Here is a 23,705-nt window from a genome sequence, read left to right as displayed (position 1 = left end):
TTTTGACGCTCGATAATATACCAGCACCACTTGTCCGATGACAGTGGCATTGATTTATGTTTCTTGTTATCATGTTCCTTGACTGTAAACTCACGAGGGGCATTTCATCAAGTGTTTTGTCAGATATATATATATATACAGTTAACGACAAAATTATTAATACCCCTGAGAAATTATTAGTTTTGAGCAGATTTCTTACAAGTGAAGGATGGAGTGATGGTGAATGGGTGTTCACTCTTGTACTCTTATTAATTTGTCCTAAATTGACAGTAATTCCCAGTTTCAACTCATTTGCATAACAATAGAAATGGAGATATAACACCCAGTCACCATCACTCCATCCTTCACTTGTAAGAAATCTGCTCAAAACTAAAAATTTCTCAGGGGTATGAATAATTTTGTTGTTAAAGGACAAGTTCATCTTCATTAACATAAGGATTGAGAGAATGTAGCAATATTAGTAGAACACATCATTGAAAGTTTGAGGAAAATCGGACATTCCGTTCAAAAGTTATGAATTTTTGAAGTTTTTGTGCAGTCACCGCTAGATGAGAAGACTACTGCAGTGTATGATGTCACATGCGTACAACAATATAAGGAAAATATAAAGAGAATTTCACAAAATTTCATCTTTTGAAAAAAGTACACATTCCCTTGACTAGTTACTGACTTTAGAAAGAGGCAAGTCAAGTGCTCTTTTATTATGCGAAAAAAGTGAAAATATGTCGAATTTTCTTTACATTTTCTTTATATTGTTGTACTCATATGACATCACGAGCCTTAGTAGTCTCCTCATCCAGTGGTTCCAACACAAAAATTTTAAAAATTCATAACTTTCGCATCGATTGTCCAATTTTCCTCAAACTTTCACTGATGTGTTCTACTAATATTGCTGCATTCTCTCAATCCTTATGTTTATGAAGGTGAACTTGTCCTTTAACTATATATATATATATATATATATATATATATATATAATTATTATATATATACATTATATATATTTTCCAACAAATTGACTCTCAGCCAATCAGATAAAAGGATATCAGTAGCTTTTAACAGTTTGTCAGAAAAAAAAATCTGCAAAATGCTTGATGAAATGCCCCCCTTGACAAAATTATTTGACAACTTTAACTATCAAAATCAAAAATGATAAAAATGGGTGTGATCCAGGAAGTGCACAAATGCAGACAAAGACATGACACAAACACACTGTTTTTTGATACAGCTGTAGTATTTATTCATTTCTATTCAAATAATACAAAGATATTATAAACTGGCATACTGCTTTATCAAATTAATATAATTTGGACACAACCAAAGAATAGCCTTCCTGTGTCTTTTTTTTCACAGTAGAAATTATAACTTTATAATTTAAACAAATGGCATCTATTGGTCCAACTGATATTAAATGACATGAGAGCGAGAGAAAAAAAAAATCCACAAAAAATTGTATAGCAAAACGGAATGGAGTCTCGTATATAATCATTGCTATCTTACCCCCAAATGAAGGCACCATGGCGTGTCAAAGGAAATGCTATCTCATTTGTTATAAGTGCTTTGGATGCCATGTTTCTTTGCTCTCCTGAATATTTGACTAACATCGTAATGTGTTTGTGGGTGTCATTGATATTACTTTCGTGATACCAACAAAACTTTCCAATGCCACCATTCTGTTCTTTTTTTAGTCCAATTCAATGAACCTATTCTATTTTGTTGGTATGATTGGATTCTGTATATTACAAACCTACTTGTTGTACATGATACTAGTGACTTAACATGGGAGCATTCAGTTGGTTTGACATACAATTTTTTTTCTTCTGAATGCTCTTTAGCTGCGGTCACACTACATAAAACTACACAGTTTGTGTCCGATAACTTCCAGAAGTTTGAGCAAGCGGTCACACTATCAACAAAACTACTCATAGTTTTAGTGATGCGAAACTACCAGATCTAAAAAAAAAGTTCCCCTCTGATTGAATACAAAGAATGCAACGCATAATGTAACGTGCAAAATAATGCACAATGTGCATAAACAACATGAATGGATATTATGTCACAATCTTTTGAAGTTTGGGCAACGTGGAGTCACACTACACAGAATTACACATAGTTTTTGCGAGAAGTGAGAAACTTCCCAGGTGCATGCAGGCAGTTTCACTGGTAAGTTATTGAAAATGTTTGTGGTCACAGTGCCCAAACTACGATAAGCAAAATTTCTGGTAGTGAAACTACGTGTAGTTTTGCGCAGTGTGACCGCACCTTCTGCGAGCTACTGAATGGTTTTGCGCACCATGACAAAGAGATGAAACAAAGAAACATTACATTTGACAGCCAGTTGGTTGTGTAATATACAAATGCTTCCAATTATCTTAAGCTACAGATCATACTCGTGCATACAAATGCATGTATTCTCATATTCAAACATAGCAAAATACATTTGTACATGTATATTCAATTGCAGTTTTATTTCATTGCATATTACAAAAAGAAAACAAAGTATTAGAAGAGCACTTATCACATCACAAATGAAACATGTGCATACCAGAAGAAAGTCTGCAGAGGCTAAGCAAAGTAGCATATAATGAGCTTTGTATTTACAATATACATTGTACCTGTATTCCAAAATTTCTAAGAAGCTGTGATGGATAAATCTTCAGAAAAAAAAACAAAAAAAAAAACTGTACAACTAGAGTAAGAATAATCTCTCAGAATTTTCTCAGAGCATATTTATTTGTTTTGTTTGGTGCTTTTGAACCACAGAATCCAAAAATAATTTTTTTTTTTTAAATCACAGGTGCATAACTGCACATTGTTCTGGGTAGGGGGTCAGTGAACTTTCTCATTGCATATAGAGATAGACAGGTACATGTCCAAAAAAAAAGAAAAAAAAAGATTATTCTCGTTATCATGGGCACATTCCTCACAAACCGATATCTACACTGCCCAGGAAGGGTTAAGGCAGGGTGACAGTTTTTGGAGAAACAGGACAGGTCTTTTCCTCAAAAAACAGAGCCTACATTTCATAGCATCTATGTGCATCTCACATGTACATTACATCAACACTTCTTCAGTTAAAACTTCCATACATGGAAACTTTAGTTTTGATTCTGCATATGAACAACATCAGTTCCAAGATGGCAAACAGTTCTGTGGTCTACATGTGGTTGGGTCACAAGCTAAACTCCCTGGGTAGGTAGCTGCGCAGAGACTCCAACCCAAAGCACCTTCTGATCTGGAGATTCTCCCTTCTGAAACCCCTAGCAAACGGGAGACTCCAACTTGATATGCTCGAAGCGCGCATTGTGAGTGCGAAGTTCCTTGCAGCCAGGGTCCAGGGCCTGCTTAAGGGCCCTGGAAGCTCTAGGATTCTAGATGCTCTCTCATGCTATCTAAGGCTTATCTTTCAACATACGATGATACTAAGTAAGAAATCATTTCAAGCGGGAGACACAGAGCCAGGGTGGGAGAAACTGAATCTCAAGCGGGAGAGTTGGAGTCTCTGGCTGCGGTCAGCAGTGGTCAACAAATCACTTGGCCAAATGTCTGAGCTGGGATGCGGCCATCGTCCACTTGTCCAGCCACTGCTGCATGCTGTGACCTTCGACCTTGAGCCACGGGGTCAGATGCTGCGATGGCTGGTCCCACCTTGGAATGTGGAGAAGAACAGAGAATTTTAGACTAATCACCACAGACAACCTCTCTGTGTAGACTGTCATTGCATTTTGAGTGGTGGGTTGTAAGAGGGTAAAAGAGAGATGCAAGGGAATGAGTGTAATTCGAATATTCATAAAGACAAATTCAGTGGTGGGTTTAGAAGGAAAAGTGGTTCCTACTTCTGTTGAGTACCGAGGCAGAAGTAGAAGTAAAAGAATAAATACAAGATGTGTGCTCAAATCAACTGAAATTTGCATTACCCTTTCTGTATCTTTTGTATAGTTGATCGATTGATAACTTGATGTGTGGCATTGGCACCGCCCCTCCCAAAACCAAAGTTTGTCCCCCCCCCCCCCCCCATCCCATCGCACCACCACCAGGGCCCTGTTTCATGAAACTTGTTATCAATAACAAGTTATGATAGTTATTATAAGCTACTGAAATACTTGAATCTGGTTGGCTGAGAGCAATTTGTCATAGATATGTGGCAGTTGTTACTGATGACAAGTTTTACAAAACGGGATCCAGGACTCACCAGGCCTCCATGTGCTCCCTGGCCTGCTCGCAGCGCCTGATGGCCGAGGAGGACTCTGTCAGTCTCTGCTGCAGCACAGGATGGAGCCGCCTCAGCTGCTCCTCGTCGTGGGCCCCAACTTCCTGGCACAGACCTGCAAAGGGGTCAGAGGTCAAAGGTCATAGAAGCTTCGTTGACCCTCTTCCCTTGGCTACTGTCAATTTTTGACGACATCATTGGCTACTTGTCATGTTATATTCTCTGATAGAGCTGAGAACGCTTCCATGACATTTGCTTCTGCGACAATTACTCCCATGAAATATCTGCATGCTAAGCCAAACATAAATTGTATCCTCCAACATAACCCTAACCCTAATCCTAATTTTCACATCAAAATAAACTTTAAACCCTATCACAACCCTAACCCTCTTTGGAGAAAATATGACCAGAGCAATTGTTGCGGGAGCAGGGAACATAAACATGCACTCTGTATGTGCCATATACAGGAAAACACAGAAGCTAATGGGATGGGGAGAAGACAGAAACTTAACCCGTTGAAGACGGTTTGATTTTGCTACAACATGCATTTCCCATAGACGCTTGCCGGAGTATACTTGGGACTCGTCCTCAACGGGTTAAGAGACGGTCTGAACAAATCTACTCAGGAACCAAATTGGACAGATCCCAGGTATCATCCATCAAGCAAGACATCTGCAATGTGCAGTGACGGAGTTGTGTAAGAACTTGGAGCAAATTGTTCATACTCTCAAATGAGTATACTGCATCTCACCTTGGATGTGCTTGATGATGTCCTTGCCAGATTGGTCATCGCCATAGCAGCCGATGACTCCTTGGGAGTCAATGATACCCTGGATGTCTGTCATCTCAGTCTTGAGATCAGTCAGGTATGGGAGCAGACATTCTGGAGCCTGTGGATTGAGTAGACATGGCCATCAGAATTTCTTTGTGATGGGCTAGTAGTAAGATAGACGCAAATCTTTGACTTTTCAGACATTATCAAATCTTTAACCTGTTGAAGACGAGTATACTCGGGCAGGTGTCTATGGGATATGCGTATCATAGCAAAATCAGCCCATCCTCAATGGGTTAATACAGTGCAAAAAAGGTAGCCACTCGATATTACAGAAAGTCCTCTATCAAAACTGAGTTTTGAATTCACAAGGATCGAAGTGTGTGCACTTTCACATCACGTTAAAGACGGCTGAAATACCGTAAGATAGAGTAAAATCAGACACAAACATTACGGCAAGCTTCGTCAAATTCAGACCTGATGTAAGGAGGTTATGGAATTTCATTTTACATTTTTATGACACAGCAGTAGTTTGCACGTCTCAAAATGACATACAGTACACACTAATCTTCAGGAAAATTCCTTCTATGACATGACATCAAACAGGAAAACTTGTGCCCTTTTCATCATAGTTTTGCTGTGCTGCAAATAATCTAGCAAAGAAGTCTGTCACGGGGAAAGGGTTTTGGTAGTTTACAAAATTTTTCAGCAAAATAAGTAAATTATTAAAGTATTCTTTCATACACAAGCTAGTGGGAGAATCGGCAGTTGATGACATCATCACTTTAAAATGTCCAGTTAAATAACTCTTATTTATCATTTCTAGCAGGATCACATACTTCAGTCAAGGTGATGAGAAGGATTTTGTAAAAATGAGCAGCTTGCCTTGGCATATAGGGTAGATTGAGGCAAAAGATGCTCGATTTATTTCATCTGTGTTTTATCTTGGTTCTTAACAATTTTTGAGCCTTTTTTCTCATGGTGTGTGTATGGAGGCGTGCAAGTCATACAAATTGCTGATGACAATATTTCCCTGAGTTTTGAATAATGCTATCATATTTGATAGGAACATATGTCCTATATTCTTTTCAAATGGGAACAGTTGGCAGGTATGAATGATGCCTCTCACCTTGTACATTGGGAAGCCCAATGCTGTCAGGGCTTCCTGCAGGACTCCGCCCCCTGCCGCCGCTGATTGGTCAGTCAGTCTGTTGATTGACAGCTGATACACTGGGACAGTCTCTTCACTGTGAATGAGACAAAGGACATGACCCTTACAGCCTGCAGTATAACCTTCCCCTTGAGAATTGAAGATACTTGGCACTAAAGAAGGCAATGCTAAATACATAGAAAAATGCATCTCTCCTTAGATCTCTCTTCTTGGTACTGTTAAGTATCTACTTGTCATGTTGGCATAATGTGCATCTGCCTCAGATAAAAATAACTAAATCAGCAGCCAATTAAAAGAGAAACACTAGGAGTAGCAGCAGCATCAAAACCAACTCCAACATCCACATCAATAACACTCACAGCAATAACAATACCACCACCACCACCACGATCACCAACATCAACACCACCACTACCACCATCACCTCTACCATCAATGCCTCCACCATCAACACCACCACTGCCATATAAACCACCACCAGCACCACCCCTATCATCAGCATCACCAACATCAACATCCACAACCAGCTCTACAATCAACACCACCACTACCATTGACACCAGCACCACCCATCACCGACATAAACACCACCATCATTACTATCAGCACCAACATTAACATCCACAAACACCTCTACGATCAACACCACCACTATCATCACCACTTCCATCAGCACCACCACCATCAACATCCACAACCATCTCTACAATCAACACCACCACTACCATTGACACCAGCACCACCCATCACCGACATAAACACCACCATCATTACTATCAGCACCAACATTAACATCCATAAACACCTCTACGATCAACACCACCACTATCATCACCACTTCCATCAGCACCACCACCAACATCCACAACCATCTCTACCATCAACACCACCACTACCATTAACACCACCACCAACACCACCAGCACCACCATCACCACCATCACCACTACCATCACCAACACCAACTGTGTCTATACTCTTTTACACTCCGTGCTGGCTGGCAGATGAAAAGACCTTCTGTGAATGGGTTCTCACCTAGAGAGAGCAGTAACTTGCAACAGGTGTAGCGGCAAACTGGCAAATTGTTCCACCTCCTTGCTCACACTGTTGTGCAGGTTGGCTGTCATGGCATCGGCTCCCGCCTTGTGAGAACACAGCTTGCTCTCCATGTACCTGCCCAGCTGGTGAAACACAGAGGCGAGATTTTGGAAGAGTTACCACAGAACGTTCTGAAGTCAGCAATCATCACCAAAAGGCATGTTTTTATGACCGATATTTATCACTACTGGTTACCGAGTGGTGGCACTAACAATTTTGTGCTGCAGTGTGGTATCACATGCAAGTATTAAAATGCAACAGCTAGTGGGATTACATTACAATAAAAATCAAGACAATCTCTTTTGATTCAGATAAGATTGAAATAAGCATGAAGTGTCATTAAATTTCACTCAAACATTTCAGTTTAATTTCTGCTCATATCAGCCATTTCTGACTCTGCATCATAAAAGCTGAAGGCACTCCAAGGCAGGAGTTGAAGATTGTCTGAAGGTTGAAGAATGTTCAAAGGTTTTAAAGAAGGCACGATTTTCATATTTCAGTTCTAAAATCAATGTGGTACCTGAAAAGAGAAATATCCCAACCTCTTGATATGACGCTATGATACACTGCATGGTATCACTGATACATAAGTGGCATGAGGGCAATATAACACCACTGTGAACAGGAGGCAATACACACAAACTTGCCATCCTTTACCATATTATGACACTGGTGATGTTTTATCAGCCCTTTATGTGCCTACAGACAATATCTGCACCACCAATTTTGCTTTATACAAATAGCATTTTTTTTTTCTTTCTAATCAACCTCATCATATCAGACCTGTGAAAACACTCAAAGGAATGACAAGGGTTTAAATTGTGAAGCCGAACACAGTAAAAGGGCTGCCAACATTCAGACAGTAAAGTCAGGAGATTCTTACACAAGCAATTAAGGAACTCCCTGTGCGTGTAACTAACTGCATCCCAATTGTCAGAAGTCATCCCAAATCAGGCAGGCTAGACTTTTACTCTTCCTTGTTGGCATACAAAGAGAGAAGTCTCTCTCCCCCTTTCCTCCCCCCCCCCCCCATCCACCTGCAGTAGCAGGCAGGCTTGGAAGCAGTAAAATACAGGAAACCAAAGTTTGATATCGGCGGATGGCGAGAGAGAGAGAGAGGGACCCTCTTTTATACCTCTTTCTGTTTCTCCTCCAGTTTCTTTGAGGCGTCCATATTCTGCCTGACGAGTACTCGAATAAGATTCTGCTTCTTATCCTGCAGGGAAACAAAAGAACAGAGACTAATGGTAACACATAACTTGCTTTTTCAGATGAAGCATTGGTGTATGGATGTATCAAAACCTACACAAAACGAAAGGCCACTGGAGGGCGAAAACAAAAGATTAAAATTCTGAATGACGCAAATAAGGTTAGGAAACTGCCTAGCTTCTTTTACCTTCTGGGGACCACCAAATTGAAATACTATTAATATTGTTTACAGGCACAGGCACATTCCCAATGGTAATAGCAGACTGTATTATTGCTTGTGACCAACTATGGGATATACCATATATTTTGCAAATTGGGACTTGTAAGACAATTTCACAGGTGGTTTGTTACACGATCGACAACCAGTGACGCAATGAGAAGCAAGAATTATTTCTTTCCAGGAGAAAAGTTTGAGATTTCCCACATCACAGGCTATATAAAGCACACTTGTATTTAGTATTCAGTTCAAAGGGTCCAGTTGACCAGAATTTAGTCTTTTGACAGTATGTCTTGTGGTTTGACTATAAACCATTTTAACGGATACACTATGCAACATAAAAACAAGATTTAGATTCCTTCCAAGCATGTTCTACGGACTTCATGAAACAAGTTTTGACTGTCACCTAATCACAACAGCCAGAAAAAATGAAACTGTGTCAAGAATCGTTTTATCCAAGAATGTTACACAAGGCCTGATCTGGACTTCTATTTGTGATTTGAAAGTCAGTTAATCAGAACATGAACCAAAAGAGCATTATAGCTCTATGTAACATATTCTTGTACAGTGCACTCCCATTATAACAAACACAGTTATAACAAAATTCTTGTTACAACGAAATAAAAAAACTTTATCCGCTCTATGTTTTTTTTTTTTTTTTTTGTTCATTTGTTCGCTTGTAACAAAATTTCGATAAAATGAAAGGAAACTGGCGGTCCCAAGGATTTTGTTATAACTGGAGTCCACTGTAGTTTGCCTTACACTCAGTCCCTTGAAGTCTTGAATCTTCTTGTACTTGGCATAGAGTATCTCCTTGGCCTGTCCCTTGGAGGCAGCCACCTCAGACAGGTCCTGCTTGAGGCTTCCCAAACACTGGAGGGCTGCCTTGGAGGAGGTCAGTTCCATCTCTGTGCTAAACAGTTTTCTGAGTAGGTAAATGAGACCATGTAATCATATGAGAGACAGGGATGGGTGGGTTCATGCACGAAGTGTGCAACTTTCCATGCAAGTTTTAATATCAACTCAACTCTATACAGGATCTATTGTAAAAGTAGAATGTTTCATGAAGCTCGCTTGAAAATAAAAAGCCCGCAAAGTTTTTCCTTGTTGTATTTCATGTTTTGATCCCGCGAAATTGAAAACACACCAAATTCATCATACCTGGCTGCGCACAGAAAATTACTGGCCTGAAAATTTCCACTTTTGCAGTACTTTGTAAGGTGCAACAGGATACCAAAACTGAAGTGAGCAAACATTAGTTGTATTCACACACAAAGTGTAGGTGACTCATCACTGCATTACCTTGATTATTAAAGGCACAAATATGAAGACAGGACAAAAATCTGGAAGATATGTGATTTGGCACAAAATCGGGAAATTAACATTTGCTAGAAAACTACAAGTTTGATATTATACCATACTCGCGTTGCAATGTGTTTGAAATCGAAACCTATAGATTTACAAGGTAAAAATAGTGTTTGAATGCCTAAAATTCTGCACAGTTGATTGCATTTAAACTTCCAATGCTGACCATCTCAAAACATTGTGTTGCTGTAGCTGGCTCTCTTAATGTTTATGGAGGAGAAATAAACTGAGACAGATTGTGACTCGCTACAACAAAAGGATCCACCAGCAGCTTTAAGATCCTCTTGTTGTGGCAGGTCACAATTATATTTCAGAGAAACACGTATGGGTACGGACAAATAAAAGACTGGAAAAACAATTACAATCAGACAGCTGATGTCCAGCTTTAGTAATGATGAGAGGTTGGAAATGAACCGTCAAAATTCAATACAGCAACAAAGAGGAGGGCCATTACCCTAAATGAGAGCTACCTTCATCCACAGATAATGATATCATCGTAATACCTTGCGAGGTCAAGTGCTCCGGGGTTACCGGCGAACATGGTGACCAGCTTGGCGTCCACCGATGCCGCCATCTTGGTTAGCTGTTTGTCTAGCCTCCAGGCCCTGTTGCGGCTTTTCTCCCCTTCCTTGAAGGTGTCGATGTGGGCCAGCTGCTTCTCCTTGAGGGGAGGAAATACAGTATGTCCAAAAAAAAAAAAAAAAATTACAATCAGATTTTCGCATTAATAACACCCAAAATGATTAAACTGTCTAATTGTTACTTCAGGGTCTCAAAATATAACATCTTAGCTCTATTTTGCAGAAAACCCCAACTGCAGCATATGATATATTCATTGCAAAATTGAATTTTTTATATGATATATTTCCCTTAATGAAAGTAAAAAAGAAAAAGATTCGCAAACCGTGGATAACTCCTTTTCATCTTCGGTGTATAAATAAGAAGCATAAATTATATAAGAAATTTTTATGTAATAGATCTTTGACAAATGAAAAGAAATATAAAGACTATAGGAATAAAGTAAATAATTTATTACGACACGCCAAGAAAAAATTTTATTGTAGTAAATTAAATGAAAATAGAAATAATGTGAATAAAACTTGGTCTGTTATAAATTCACTGCTTAATAAATCACCAAAGGAAATGCCTACATTTTTTCTAAGAAATGATGAAAAAATAACAGGTTCTCAAATGATTGCAAACAATTTTAATTCATATTTCACAAATATTTGTAATGAAACATTATTATCTTTATCAAAACCTAGTTCTGATATGCATTTTAAAGATTATCTCCAATGTGATTTTTTCCATTCTTTATTTTTTAACCCTACCACAGAGAGTGAACTCTTGGAAATTTGTAATGCTTTAAAAACAACGTATTCTTGTGGTTTTGACAATCTAAGTTGTAATATTTTGAAACAAATAATATTTTCCATTGTTAAACCTCTTGTTTATATATTTAATTTGTCTTTAAGTTCTGGTGATGTCCCAACAAAATTGAAAATTGCAAAAATTATTCCAATATACAAGAAAGATGACCCGCATTTATTACAAAACTATAGACCTATATCAGTTCTCCCTGTCATATCAAAACTACTTGAAAAGTGTATATATAACCGTCTGTATTCTTTTCTAATAAAATTTGATATACTTTCTAACTGTCAATATGGCTTCAGACGAAATCATTCAACCACTCATGCTGTTATAGATTTACAAGATAAGATTATTTCTGCTCTAACCCTTAACAAATATGCAATTGGAATATTTATGGATTTGTCAAAAGCTTTTGATGTTGTTGATCATACTATTCTTTTATATAAGTTAGAACATTATGGGGTACGTGGGACACCTTTACTCTGGTTTAAAAATTATTTGTCTGATAGATTTCAATATACATCATTTAAGAATTGTTCCTCAAATTATTCATTAATAACCTGTGGTGTTCCGCAAGGTTCTATTTTAGGTCCTTTATTGTTTTTGATTTATATTAATGATATTGTTCAAAGTTCTACTATGTTTAAGTATGTGATGTATGCTGATGATACTACTTTGTTTTACACTCATCCAACTTTGATTGATATTGAGATTAAAGTTAATCAGGAGTTAGATAAAGTTAGTAATTGGTTTAAAGTAAATAAATTAATTGTTAATCTTGTTAAGACAAATTATGTTATATTTCACCGTAATGTTTGTGATGATAATTACATTTTTGATGATGTGATATGTTCTATTGATTCTGTTCCTCTAAAGAAAGTTGATTCGGTAAATTTTCTTGGTGTTTATATTCAGAGTAATATGCATTGGGATGTACATATAACGAATGTAGCAAATAAGGTATCTAAATGTGTAGGTATATTATATAGATTGAAAAATATTCTTCCAGAGTTTGCACTTTTTTTGCTGTATAATACATTTATGCTTCCGTATCTTAATTATTGTGTATCTGTATGGGGCAAATATAATAAAACCAAGATAGAAGTTTTACATAAATTGCAGAAAAAAGCATTACGAATATGCTCTGGTAGTCATTATCTTGCTCATTCGGCTCCTCTTTTTCGTAAATTTAATACTTTGAATATATTTGATTTGTATACTTATAATACCGCTGTGTTGGGATTTTATTATTTCAAAGATATGTTACCTCATAATATTTCATGTATGTTTTCAACTAATAATGAAATTCACAAATACAATACACGAAATTGCAATAGATTTCATATGTGGGTAGTAAAAACAAATCTGGTTTCAAACTCCGTACGTCACCAATTTCCGTTAATCTGGTATTCAATTCCTAGAGATATTTGTTCACGCAATAGCCTGTCTTCATTTAAGAAATTTTTGAAAATATACCTTCTAGCAAATCACACATAGTCATAGTCAATTCATCATATCATTTGTCTTATGTTTTTGTTTTGTTTTGTTATGTTATGTTTTGTTGTATTTGTTGGTTTTCTGTCTATGTCTACACTTTGTACCTTCAAAATCAATTATTTTGTGCATAATCGTAAGGGAACTTACTTCACAAGGCCTTTTGGCTTTTCTCAAGTTCTCTTTTTTCATTTTCACTGTTATATGTAAATGATTGATTATCCTTTTGTGTATTGTAAAATCCAATACTGTTGTATTGTTTTATCCAAAAATGAGATGAATAAACGAATTGAATTGAATTGAATTTGGTTAAGCGGTCACAGAGAAATGTGGATTGTTGTACAGTATGTCATGAGTCTGATCCTTCTAAGTTGGAAGCAGATGACATAAACAAAAGGCTTCTATACATGTAATGGGAAATTCGTTTCTCAGTATCTGCGCATGGGTGGAAATGAGCTGTTTGGGGGAGGTCTGCGCTCTAAAAGTGCTTTTTCAGTTAAGCATGAATTGCAAACTTAGGTGGTTGGTGTACCACCATGACAACTCTGCCCTGCTCAGTTTTCTCTCATGTTTTTAGAATCCACTTTAAATTATCATAATTTACAGAAAAAATCCTTGGTCCCATATTTCATTTTGTATATCAATGGTTGCATGTATAAGTCTCCAAAATGTTCATTTTCATGTATGCTCCGGGTATTGGATGCTTGGTAAATTTACTGGATGTATGGACAGCTAGCCAATGGGCATCTCTCGCTAAATGCGTTGACACTGGCTACATGCACAAACTCTTGCTACAAGTGCCTGATTAGCATGTTTTCCCCCATTATCATTTACCTCAATCATTTGGTGGACACTCCTTAAGGGGCTGGAGCTTGGAGGGGCTTCCATGGAGAGTAGTCTTGCCTCATATTTGAACCTTGGGAGTAAAGAATGACAACTGGAGATGGTTGGGGGGGGGGGGTAATACTTCAGACCTTCACAAACACCACTAAAAAGAAGATCTGGACTTGTACTGTCTTTGCAGATCCAATCTACTTACCTATCACCTTAGATAAAAAAGTGTGGAGGGATAATGGTACCAATGCTCAACAGCAAACAAGGTATCATAATTGCAATAAAAAACTAAACAACTGAATCCCAGAAGGGATTTATCACAATGGGGGGGGGGGGGGGTGGGCATTGAGTTATTGTTATTATGTTATAGAGTTCAATCTCCTCTACATTACAGTGTCAATTTTGAATAAACTATATATGTATTTTCATTTTCACTAATTTAAACCACAAGAGCACTATTTTACCTCATATTTAGAACAATGCTTAAAAATTTACCCACTTTTGATTAAATAATCTTTTCATTTTATGAAAATTGATTGTTTCGTTTTTATTTACACTCAAATCTTAGAACACGATAGCGCCCTTTTGGTTCTCAGCTGACAATATATCCATGGACTGGTGCCATATTCTGAGAACAAGCAGGGGGCAACTAATAATACCTAAGCCAGGGCTCGACACTAACGGTGGCCCCGTGGCCACCAAAAATGCATGTCGGGCCACCAAAATTTCAGAAATGAAGAATTTGGTGGCCTGATCGGGCCACCAAAAAAGGTCGGATGTTTGCCTTTGGGTCACCAAAAATAAAAGTTAGTGTGGAGCCCTGCCTAAGCTTTTCAGGGAGATTGACTGTGTTTATCATGCTCTGACAGAGGCATGTGACCCACCTCAAATCCTCCGCATCCTTCTTGATGTCGATGCGGGAGGTTGCTTGTCTCAGGTCCCGACTGGTTTCCGCGGTGATGGTGGCAAGCGACTGCAAGACGTCTTGCGGCGAGTTCTCACCGATGACCTGCTCGATCTGTGTCCAGATTTTGTCCTTTGACCGTTGTCTGAATGGACGGGCGGAATATGAAAACTGGACTCAGCAAGTAAACTAGAAACCTCTCAGGGGCAGAAATCTGGTCTTATCTGCTCTTAGCTATGCACTACGCTATGCTATGAAATATCCTGCTAACAATTGTCAGAGCAAATTGTTAACAGCTGGGGGGGGGGGATGGGGAAGAGGGGTATATTTCCTTTAAACAAGGTAGCTAAATTGTGTGTGTGTGTGTGTGTGTGTGTGTGTGCATATATATTCCACATATCAATACTGGCTTTTGAGTTCACAAAAGTCAAATCCATGATTTGCAAAAGGGTCACACTAATGGTAAGGCTAAGTTTGAAAATGGTACACACATATAATTACATTTTTGCCTACATAGACAAGTCATTGTAAATTAAGTATTGGAAAGCTTAATTGCATCGTTGTTGTTGTTTTTGGAAGGGGGGGGGGGGTGAATGAATATTTAGAAGTACATATGATTAGGACCAAATCTCAGGGGTCAAAGCATCTGAATCATGTATGCAAGCATTTACATACTACTGGTTTTTGTCAACATCTACACATACCAAAACTTTATTTCACTGTCTAAAAATGGGACACTGTATATGCAAAATATTTCACGAATTTTGCGAGTCAGGTGCTGTTTTTGTGAATTTAAAGGCATGCAAAAATATTGACTCTGCCCCTGATACGAATGTGACAGGCACGTACATACACATTTCTCCGATCAGTAGTGTACTCTCATATTGCACAATTTAACCATTCCCAAAATCGGCGGGAAATCTCAAATTGCAAAAATTTAGACTCACTAAATATATGTGACCCGCTACAACAAAAGGATCCTAAAGTCGCTGAAGGGTGAGCCGAGAAAATCGAGTTTGAAGACAGATCACCAAAACCTGTCAAAACGTTTGGATTCTGTTTTAACATAATTTTGTAGTCTAATGTATCTTCTATCATCTGCTGAAATTTCGAAGCTAAATGATCAAAGGAAAGGCCTGAAAATGGCATTTTTCTGGGCTTGGCTCGCTCGTCAGCGACTTTAGGATCCTTTTGTTGTAGCGGGTCACATATGGCGTATTTAGTAGTTTGCTATAATTATGAATGGAATTGGATTTGGAATAAATCTATTTCTCATGCTTCACAGGAAATTACAATACATATCACTTTACAAAATAATAAAAAAAATCATCAACAAACAAATCGATACATAGAAACTAATTATGATAGTAGATTCTGACACTTTTCACAATACACACATCTTCCGAGGAACATATTTCCACACTATTACAATTGCATCTCTGATTTCAAATCACGTAACCGTCATGAAAAAAAGCAATATGGTTTAGCTCAGCATTTTATTTTCAAATAAAAGGCTTGTTTTAAAAATCATATTACATCATTAGTTTGTACATTCGGCGAAGTCCATATTTACCACATTATATATATTTATACCTCAGAGTTTTCCATGTGTAATTCAGTGCAATTTTGAATTATTGTAAAGTATAAACAGCAATTTAGTCTGTTGGCTGTGATGTTTTACTGTGTATGTTTTTATCAATAAACCCCTTCAATTCAATACTTACACTGCCTGCTGATCATGACTAAAGTCTCCTTGTAGAAGCTGTGTCAAAAAAGACTGGATTTCACCACAAGTCTCTCGCACAGTTTTCTGAAGAATAAACAAAGTGGGCACATCATGTATACTAAGAAATTTACAAATGCAGTGGTAGAAGAAGCAAAAGTTCTTACCAATTATTCATATTAAAGCTCCTCTCAGTGGGACTGCCGTACATGTGTTGAACACATCTTCTATCTTACACTGGATTCCATTTAAGCTTTGGTTACGATTATTCTGCAATATTATAAGCCATCATCCAAACTGGTTAACATTATGAAAAATGTGAAAGCTATGAATCCGAGGTCAAGTTAAATTTCTGCAGCTTTTGAGGCATCAAAGCAAAAATCTATACATTTCCTGTCATCTCGATTTCTTCAGAATCCAGTAAAAAAGATAAACATTCAAGGTATATCTGATTCTTCAATCAGCACAGGCCAAAATACTATGAATACTATAACCTTTGTGGCCTGGTTTGTCAATGTAACAGCCCTGTTTTTAGGTTTCCATCAAATATTGAGCGAAACAAATTGTAATGTAACCTCAAATCTATCTACTGCGTTTGGCGGAGAGGTTAGATTAACATGGTTTTGCTAAAAAAGCCACAAAGCCTCGCAAACTGACAAATAAAACTTTGCAAGTCATGTTGGTAAGTCTAAATACTGACCACCACAGTGTGAATAGAGATGTACACAGTTTGCAACCCAGATTTTACATGCTCACAATGTTATACATCACCAATGTAATTATATGAACAAAGTAACTTTTACAATACACATGTTTATGTACAAGTGTACGTGAAACACAAAATACAACAAATGCCCTGCATACTAGCATAGCTCTTGATTCACAGCAAGCATTTTACTAAAAGCTTGCGGTGTAAAGGATACAGTAATATAAATTATGAGGAATCTTACTGTACAAGCTGTCTCGAGAGTGGGTGATTCCGTTCTTTCCCCATGACTGGCCCCTTGTCTGCTGAAATATCTTGTGTTGGACTGAGATTCCCTAAACATGATACAGATGATGAAGGTATGAATGTGATATAAATCTTACTTGAAGAATACAATAAATCAAATCAATGGCAATATATCAAATCATGTCATTAATGTCAAATAATGACAATAAATCAAATCAATCAAATCAATACAAAAGAACAAAACAAAGACGGGCAGACAGTGACTGCTGAACAAGATCAATTTTGGCCAAAAATGTGTCCTTACTGACATTTCAAAATATTTAGCACATAGAAGAAAAATCACGTTTGTATAGATTTCATGGTTTATTCTCTTGACATTGATTTTGTACACTAAAAAAAAAAAAGAACAGAAAAATGATATCTTCAAAGATACATTGTGAGTTTTGCAACTGTTCCCTTGAGCATGATATCAGGCAAACTATTCCTGCAAAACTGCAAAATATTCAACATTTACAGTATTTGCATGCGTTTGTCTCCACTTACTTCCCGACTGACTGCAGTTGCTGGAGTTTGCCTTCAAGTCGACTTTGGTATTCTTTGTAGCGAGCCGCATCTGCTTTGCAGTTTTTGGAGTACTGGGACAACAGCGCCCTCTTTTGGTGAATGTTAGACAGCTGGTCCTGACTTGTTTGGCACTGTTTCTCTGTAATATGAATTACAGAGAAATTTACATTTGAATTTACATTCAAATGTAATATGAATCCCTAGACAGACATGATGCACAATCTTTCATGTCGATAAAACACAAAACAATTTGATTTATTTCAATGACAATGACCTTGATAAAGTTGGTTTCAATCATCGAGGTTGCTGTATTTTGTGTTTATACAACACCTTGTCTGTATGACATACCTTTAGCTTATGGGAAAGTTACACCCTACAGCTTTTTTTCCTTTTTTCTTTGTTTTTTGTTTTTTCAAAATTGAGCCATGGCATGATGTTTCAATCTGATGAAAAAGAGTATTTGATTGGTCCTGTAATCAAAGAGTTTGGAGTTCAATTAGCATTGGCACTGACAAGCAGTCTTTGCAATGTGATTATTCTACACACACCACTTTTTTACATTTGTAAAACCAACCATATGATTTTATCCTCCATTCAGTAGTTTCAAGACTGTTTATAACTGAGGATAACAACTTCTCTGATAAGCATGCTATTTGAGTATGTTCCAATTCAAAGGGAATTCTTGACAAATTTTCTCAAGTCACATATATACCAAGCTGCATGATATCAATGTTCTTCCATACCAATAATCATTTGATGCATTCTCTATCGCATGTACATGCAGTGCTGTATAAAAGAGAGTCTGGACAACTACTAATTTGGACGCCATGTCGTTACCGCGCATATTATGTGTTAGAGGGTTAGCGTGTACGCTCAGATGTAACAATATGTGACCAAGCCAAATGAGGTGTAGTTAACAATGGGCACTGCGTATGAGCGCACTTTGGAAACGACAAGGCTCAACGAATATCACAGGACCGGTCTTGACCAAACACAGGCTTCAAAACTCATGAGCTGAAAAGCGAGTTGGCCAGACTCTCTTTATATACGGCACTGATACCTGCTGACAAGAGCTCCCTCTGTAGACCTTCGATGAAGTGATCCAACTGACGAATGTCTGACTTGATCCCTGCCACTTGGGCTTGCAGTTCCCTCCGCTTCCTGATCAGGTCCTCCCTCTCTGCCGAAAACTTGGCGTCTCCTTGATACTTCACCTTGTAGCTGGTGCTCTTGGCCAAATGACCCTTCCTGTCAAGCTCATTGGTCAAGGAGCTGTCACATGACTTGTTTGGGTCAGTTTAATACTCACGATACAGGACTTGATCTTACATAACCAGAACAATCTTTAAACCTGAATGTCAGTAATACAGTCATTCTGGTAAGGCACGAATTGACTGATTGCTTTAGTCATTACAAACATGACGTCGACGTAGGGCAATTTGTCAATCAGTTGCAATACAAACATGACGTGTTTTTACTTACCTTTTGACAAAATTAGCTAGCATTTCTGCAAGTTAAATAATCATACTGACCTCTCATTTTGATTTGGAAGTATACTCAGTACCAGGTACTCAAACATAACAACACATAGGACTCAGTGAAAACCATCATTGCAACATTCAAAGCCAATTCATGTCAGATGACTGATATGCAGATCAAAAAAGAAAATAAAGAGTGAAAATATCAATATAACGGTAATGGATAAACCGAAGTCTGAGGTGAAAGCAACACTGTATACAACTGTTACATCATCCTCACTTTAAATCAACTTCATAATATATAGAGATGGCCTATTCCCTCTGGAAGAACTGTTTCATGAACTACAGGTAGATGAAGTATGAAAAATAGTAAATCAGAGCTTATAGGGGAGAAAGTGTGCATTGTTTGAAAATGAAGTGGAGATATAAACAGTCACTATAAATGCACTTGAAAGAAAAAAAATATGCAAAAGTACTGAAAAGTTACTTTAAGTTAAAGCTAAAGTTAAAATTCAAAAGTTCATTCTACTAATTTTCTAACAAGAATGAATGCAAAGGGTGAATACCAACATATCTATGATCTCTGTCCATTACCGATGACAGGCAGAAATACAAAGGGTGCATTGCATACTGTCAAACCAGAAACATTAAAGGCACGAAACCTTTATGAATTGGAGCCCCGGCCTTTTTCATGGCATGAAACATGAATTGCCACTGGCATTCCAAAACATTGTGTTGAAAAAAACAACAACTTTGGTGTGCATTCTACTCTTGTGCATCTTGACTTCTTGCAATGATCACAATGAAAGTTTCACGCACACAAAAATTTCTGGTTATACAGTTATCCTATCTCATATGATTCTTATAACTGAAAGGATACATCGCCAAGTTCCCTTTAACCTTGTGCACCATCTGTGTGGAGTAAACATGCTCCAAAACATACTGCCAAATGGGAAGCAAGTTACCTCGACAAATGCTGCAATACAAATAAACGGTAAAAAAGAAACATTGTGAATTAACATAAAGCGTCTCACTGCAGAAGAATGAGTACAGTTTGACCTCGATTATCTGGCCATGTCTGGATCGGCACTCATCCGGATAAGCGAATTGGCCGGATATGGGAGACACAATGTTAATGTATATAGCTGCCGTCCAAGCTGCCGTCCCAGTGCACTGGCAGCTAGGCAGGTAGCGTACCCTGCAACGGTGCTGTAATCTATGCTAGCCTGTGCAAAATGGTAGTCCCTTCTTCACAAAAATAAAGTATATTGTCTTTATGTGAAAATCATACATGCTTTAGGGCAATTCCGCAGTTAGTAACGTTACATTTGAACAAATTTAGATATTTGTTTTTACTACTAAATTACCATTTATTCACTTCAAGTCAAAATTATGTCAAAAACATGTTCATCCTTCCCTGGTTTATGATACAGAAAAGAATGAACACAATCCAAGAAATATTAGAATTGCTACAGCAACTTAAAGGGCTGGTTAGTAACGTTACGAAAAAAGGACATGACAAAAAAATCAATGTCTTGTAACAAAAAATGTGCAAAAATTCAAGTTACTTCAAACAAAGTGTTGCATTAATTTCAATTATTGCATCATGACAAATGTTCATGCAAATTTTTTTAGCAGTTCGACCAATAATTTTTTAGCTAGACCCCCAAAAGCATGGTTAGTAACGTTATGGTTAGTAACGTTACATTTGTCCGGAGTAATTCCGCAGGTCATTTCACCCTTTTGTAATTGACAAAATGTCACATAACTTCTGGAGTATTTAAATGTATTCATCTTTTACCCTTTAGCAAAACTTTGAGGAAAAAATTTCAAAGGAACCCACTGTAATTTGCATTTAAGTGAATTTCAGCGTCCCCAGTCCCACATGTACATTTTAAATGATGGTTTTAGATCTCACAAAATCAATAAATACGAAAAATAAAATCTACTGAATTTGAAAGACCCTAATGATTGGTGAACATCCATGGCATTAGTTGATACCTAGATTAAAGGGTAAGATAAAGAGGCACATTTCTTTTATCCATGTCATGTCCACCTAACTGCGGAATTGCCCTTTACCTCATTAGATATTGAGAAACCTATCATGCACATCTTATGAAATTAGTGAAATATATCCATGAAAAGATATTAAAGTCACTGGTTTTTCACAATATTTAGATAAAAAAAAAGTCCTTCACTGCGTGAATGCGTCCGGATAATAGAGATTTCCGGATAAAAGGAGGTTGGATAATCGAGGTCGAACTGTATTATGATCTTGACTTTACACTAATACCCACACACACACACACACACAAACACACACACATTGTACATGCAAACACATGCACAAATCTAAAACTGAGGACATCCCATGTCTGAGCAGTGATACACACTGCTACTTCTATCAAGGTAGTATTAATACTGTAAAAGTGGTTTCTTTCGCGGTGGTTTTATTTTCGCGCTTTTCGCGCTTTGAGGTTGAACCGCGAATTTAACATCATGCGAAAATGTTTTGAACTCGTCGCTTGTACAACACTATCATTACCGACCGCGAATTTAAACACACGAAAAAGTCCACACTGATGGAAACCGCGAAAGTTTCTGTACGCGAAAGAAACCACTTTTACAGTAGTCAAAGACTCAAAGGCTAATACATGGAATGAATCATACAAATGGCTCATTTACATGTACAGTTTACATCGTATATGGATAAAGACATGTAGCAGAAATTGGCTTGAGATATTCAGTGCATCAATGAAACAATAACAAAAAACAAATTGTGAACTTTGAATTGAAAATTGAAATGAATAGCCAGGTAATGTAGAAAGTTTTCATTATTGAATGGAAGTGGTCACATGTTTATAATATCCTTCCTGTGACTAATCAAATGAGATGGCGTCGTCACCTGATTGAGATTGCTATCAACACATTCTTTGTTCATCTCATACAATTTCTGATATATTATGGCTTTCTTGATTACAATTATTGTAGGCTATACTCTAGTCAGATGATACATTGTCTGTCCTTGGAAGTGAATGGTCCATGCTACATCTCTTCTTTCACAAGACTATGGACTTTGAATATAGCATGACGGTATACACTGAAGAGCAACATCATGACAATGGTGAAATTTACTCATTACACTGTGACTGTATGTACTCAAAGTGAAAAACTCACAACGTTGAGCACACATGAATCTGAGCAATCCGTTTGTTGACTTACTCTTCCAAGTCCCCTGCCGTTGGCATGGCGACATTGACAAACTTTCCCTGGGGAAGGCAGTGCATCTCCTTGCTGGCCCACTCGTGGAGAGCCGCGGCGACCTCACTTCTTTTGTCCGTCATCCTTTGGCTTTGGCTAGTAAAGATACCAACTGTACAACTTTGTGAGTCCCAGTCAAAATGCCTGTACAGACAAAGATTGTCAAATAAGTCCCACTACAGCTTCTGCAAAGCCCAAGAAAGGGCAGGTAGGATACCACAACTTGTCCACAAGTACAAAAAAAAAAAAAAAAAAAAAAAAAAAATGGAAAAAGAACATTGGCATTTTAGCCATTGGCATTTCATAAAACTAAATAGGCGAATAGAGTTTATACTTTCTCTCAATGCTGAATAAATGGCATTATTAGACTAGAGTGCTGAATTCAGTCCGGGAAATCTGTTCAAGGGGGGCTTTGTCTCACAAGGCACTCTCTCCCTTGGAAACCCGGGGCGCTGTTCAATTAACCAATACGTGTTGGGGTCGCTGGCGCTATTATCTCTCCCTCATGAGCACCTCTTGGGTACTCAAGAGGCCCCCTCCCCGCAGTGCTCATGAGGCCTCCTCTTCACTTCTCATCCATCTCATTTTTTTTTTTCTATAACAGTTAAATGGTCGCAAGTGCGCACTGTGATTTTTTTGTTACACACACATGTCCACTCTACATGATGAGAAAATCTAATGTTAGATATTTGTTTTTGACAAAAATCGAGTTTCAATCAAAACAAATGAATTGATTTTTTTTTCTTCTTCTCATCATGGAGAGTGGACATGTGTGTGTAACAAAAAAATCACAGTGTGAACTTGCGACCATTTAGGGTCTACAGGCTGTATATTAGCTACACGCAGCCGCTGTCGCGAAGCCACAGCGAAGCACAGCGGTCTGGTCAGGCTAGGGTCTATATCAGATGTGAGATGGATGAGAAGTGAAGAGGAGGCCTCATGAGCACTGCAGGGAGGGGGCCTCTTGAGTACCCCAGACTAACGAACAGAGGTGCTCATCCATAGGTAATTTTACATTAATTTAAGTCATTAGACATCTACAAAAAGTTCATGATGCATGAGGGGTAACCCCGTCGCGG

At 37.8% G+C, this 23,705-nt stretch overlaps 1 protein-coding gene across 1 annotated transcript; it reads right to left on the bottom strand.

The window, feature by feature from the left end:
• Nucleotides 1–3,511: 3,511 nt before the first annotated feature.
• LOC140229969 (uncharacterized) lies at nt 3,512–22,768 on the bottom strand. The gene is made up of 16 exons (XM_072310168.1): nt 22,588–22,768; nt 20,246–20,341; nt 18,948–19,135; nt 17,867–18,026; nt 17,322–17,412; nt 16,373–16,458; nt 14,629–14,793; nt 13,745–13,826; nt 10,546–10,703; nt 9,440–9,602; nt 8,387–8,467; nt 7,189–7,334; nt 6,112–6,229; nt 4,962–5,100; nt 4,193–4,325; nt 3,512–3,648 (listed from the first exon to the last, which is right to left on the bottom strand). Exons 1-16 carry the CDS (start codon nt 22,707–22,709, stop codon nt 3,531–3,533), a joined length of 2,046 nt encoding a protein of 681 aa, XP_072166269.1. The 5' UTR covers nt 22,710–22,768; the 3' UTR covers nt 3,512–3,530.
• Between the last annotated feature and the right edge of the window lie 937 nt (nt 22,769–23,705).

The sequence above is a fragment of the Diadema setosum genome, chromosome 6, assembly GCF_964275005.1.
Source record: "Diadema setosum chromosome 6, eeDiaSeto1, whole genome shotgun sequence".
NCBI lineage: Eukaryota > Metazoa > Echinodermata > Echinoidea > Diadematoida > Diadematidae > Diadema > Diadema setosum.
This window is presented reverse-complemented; position numbering and strand designations above follow the sequence as displayed.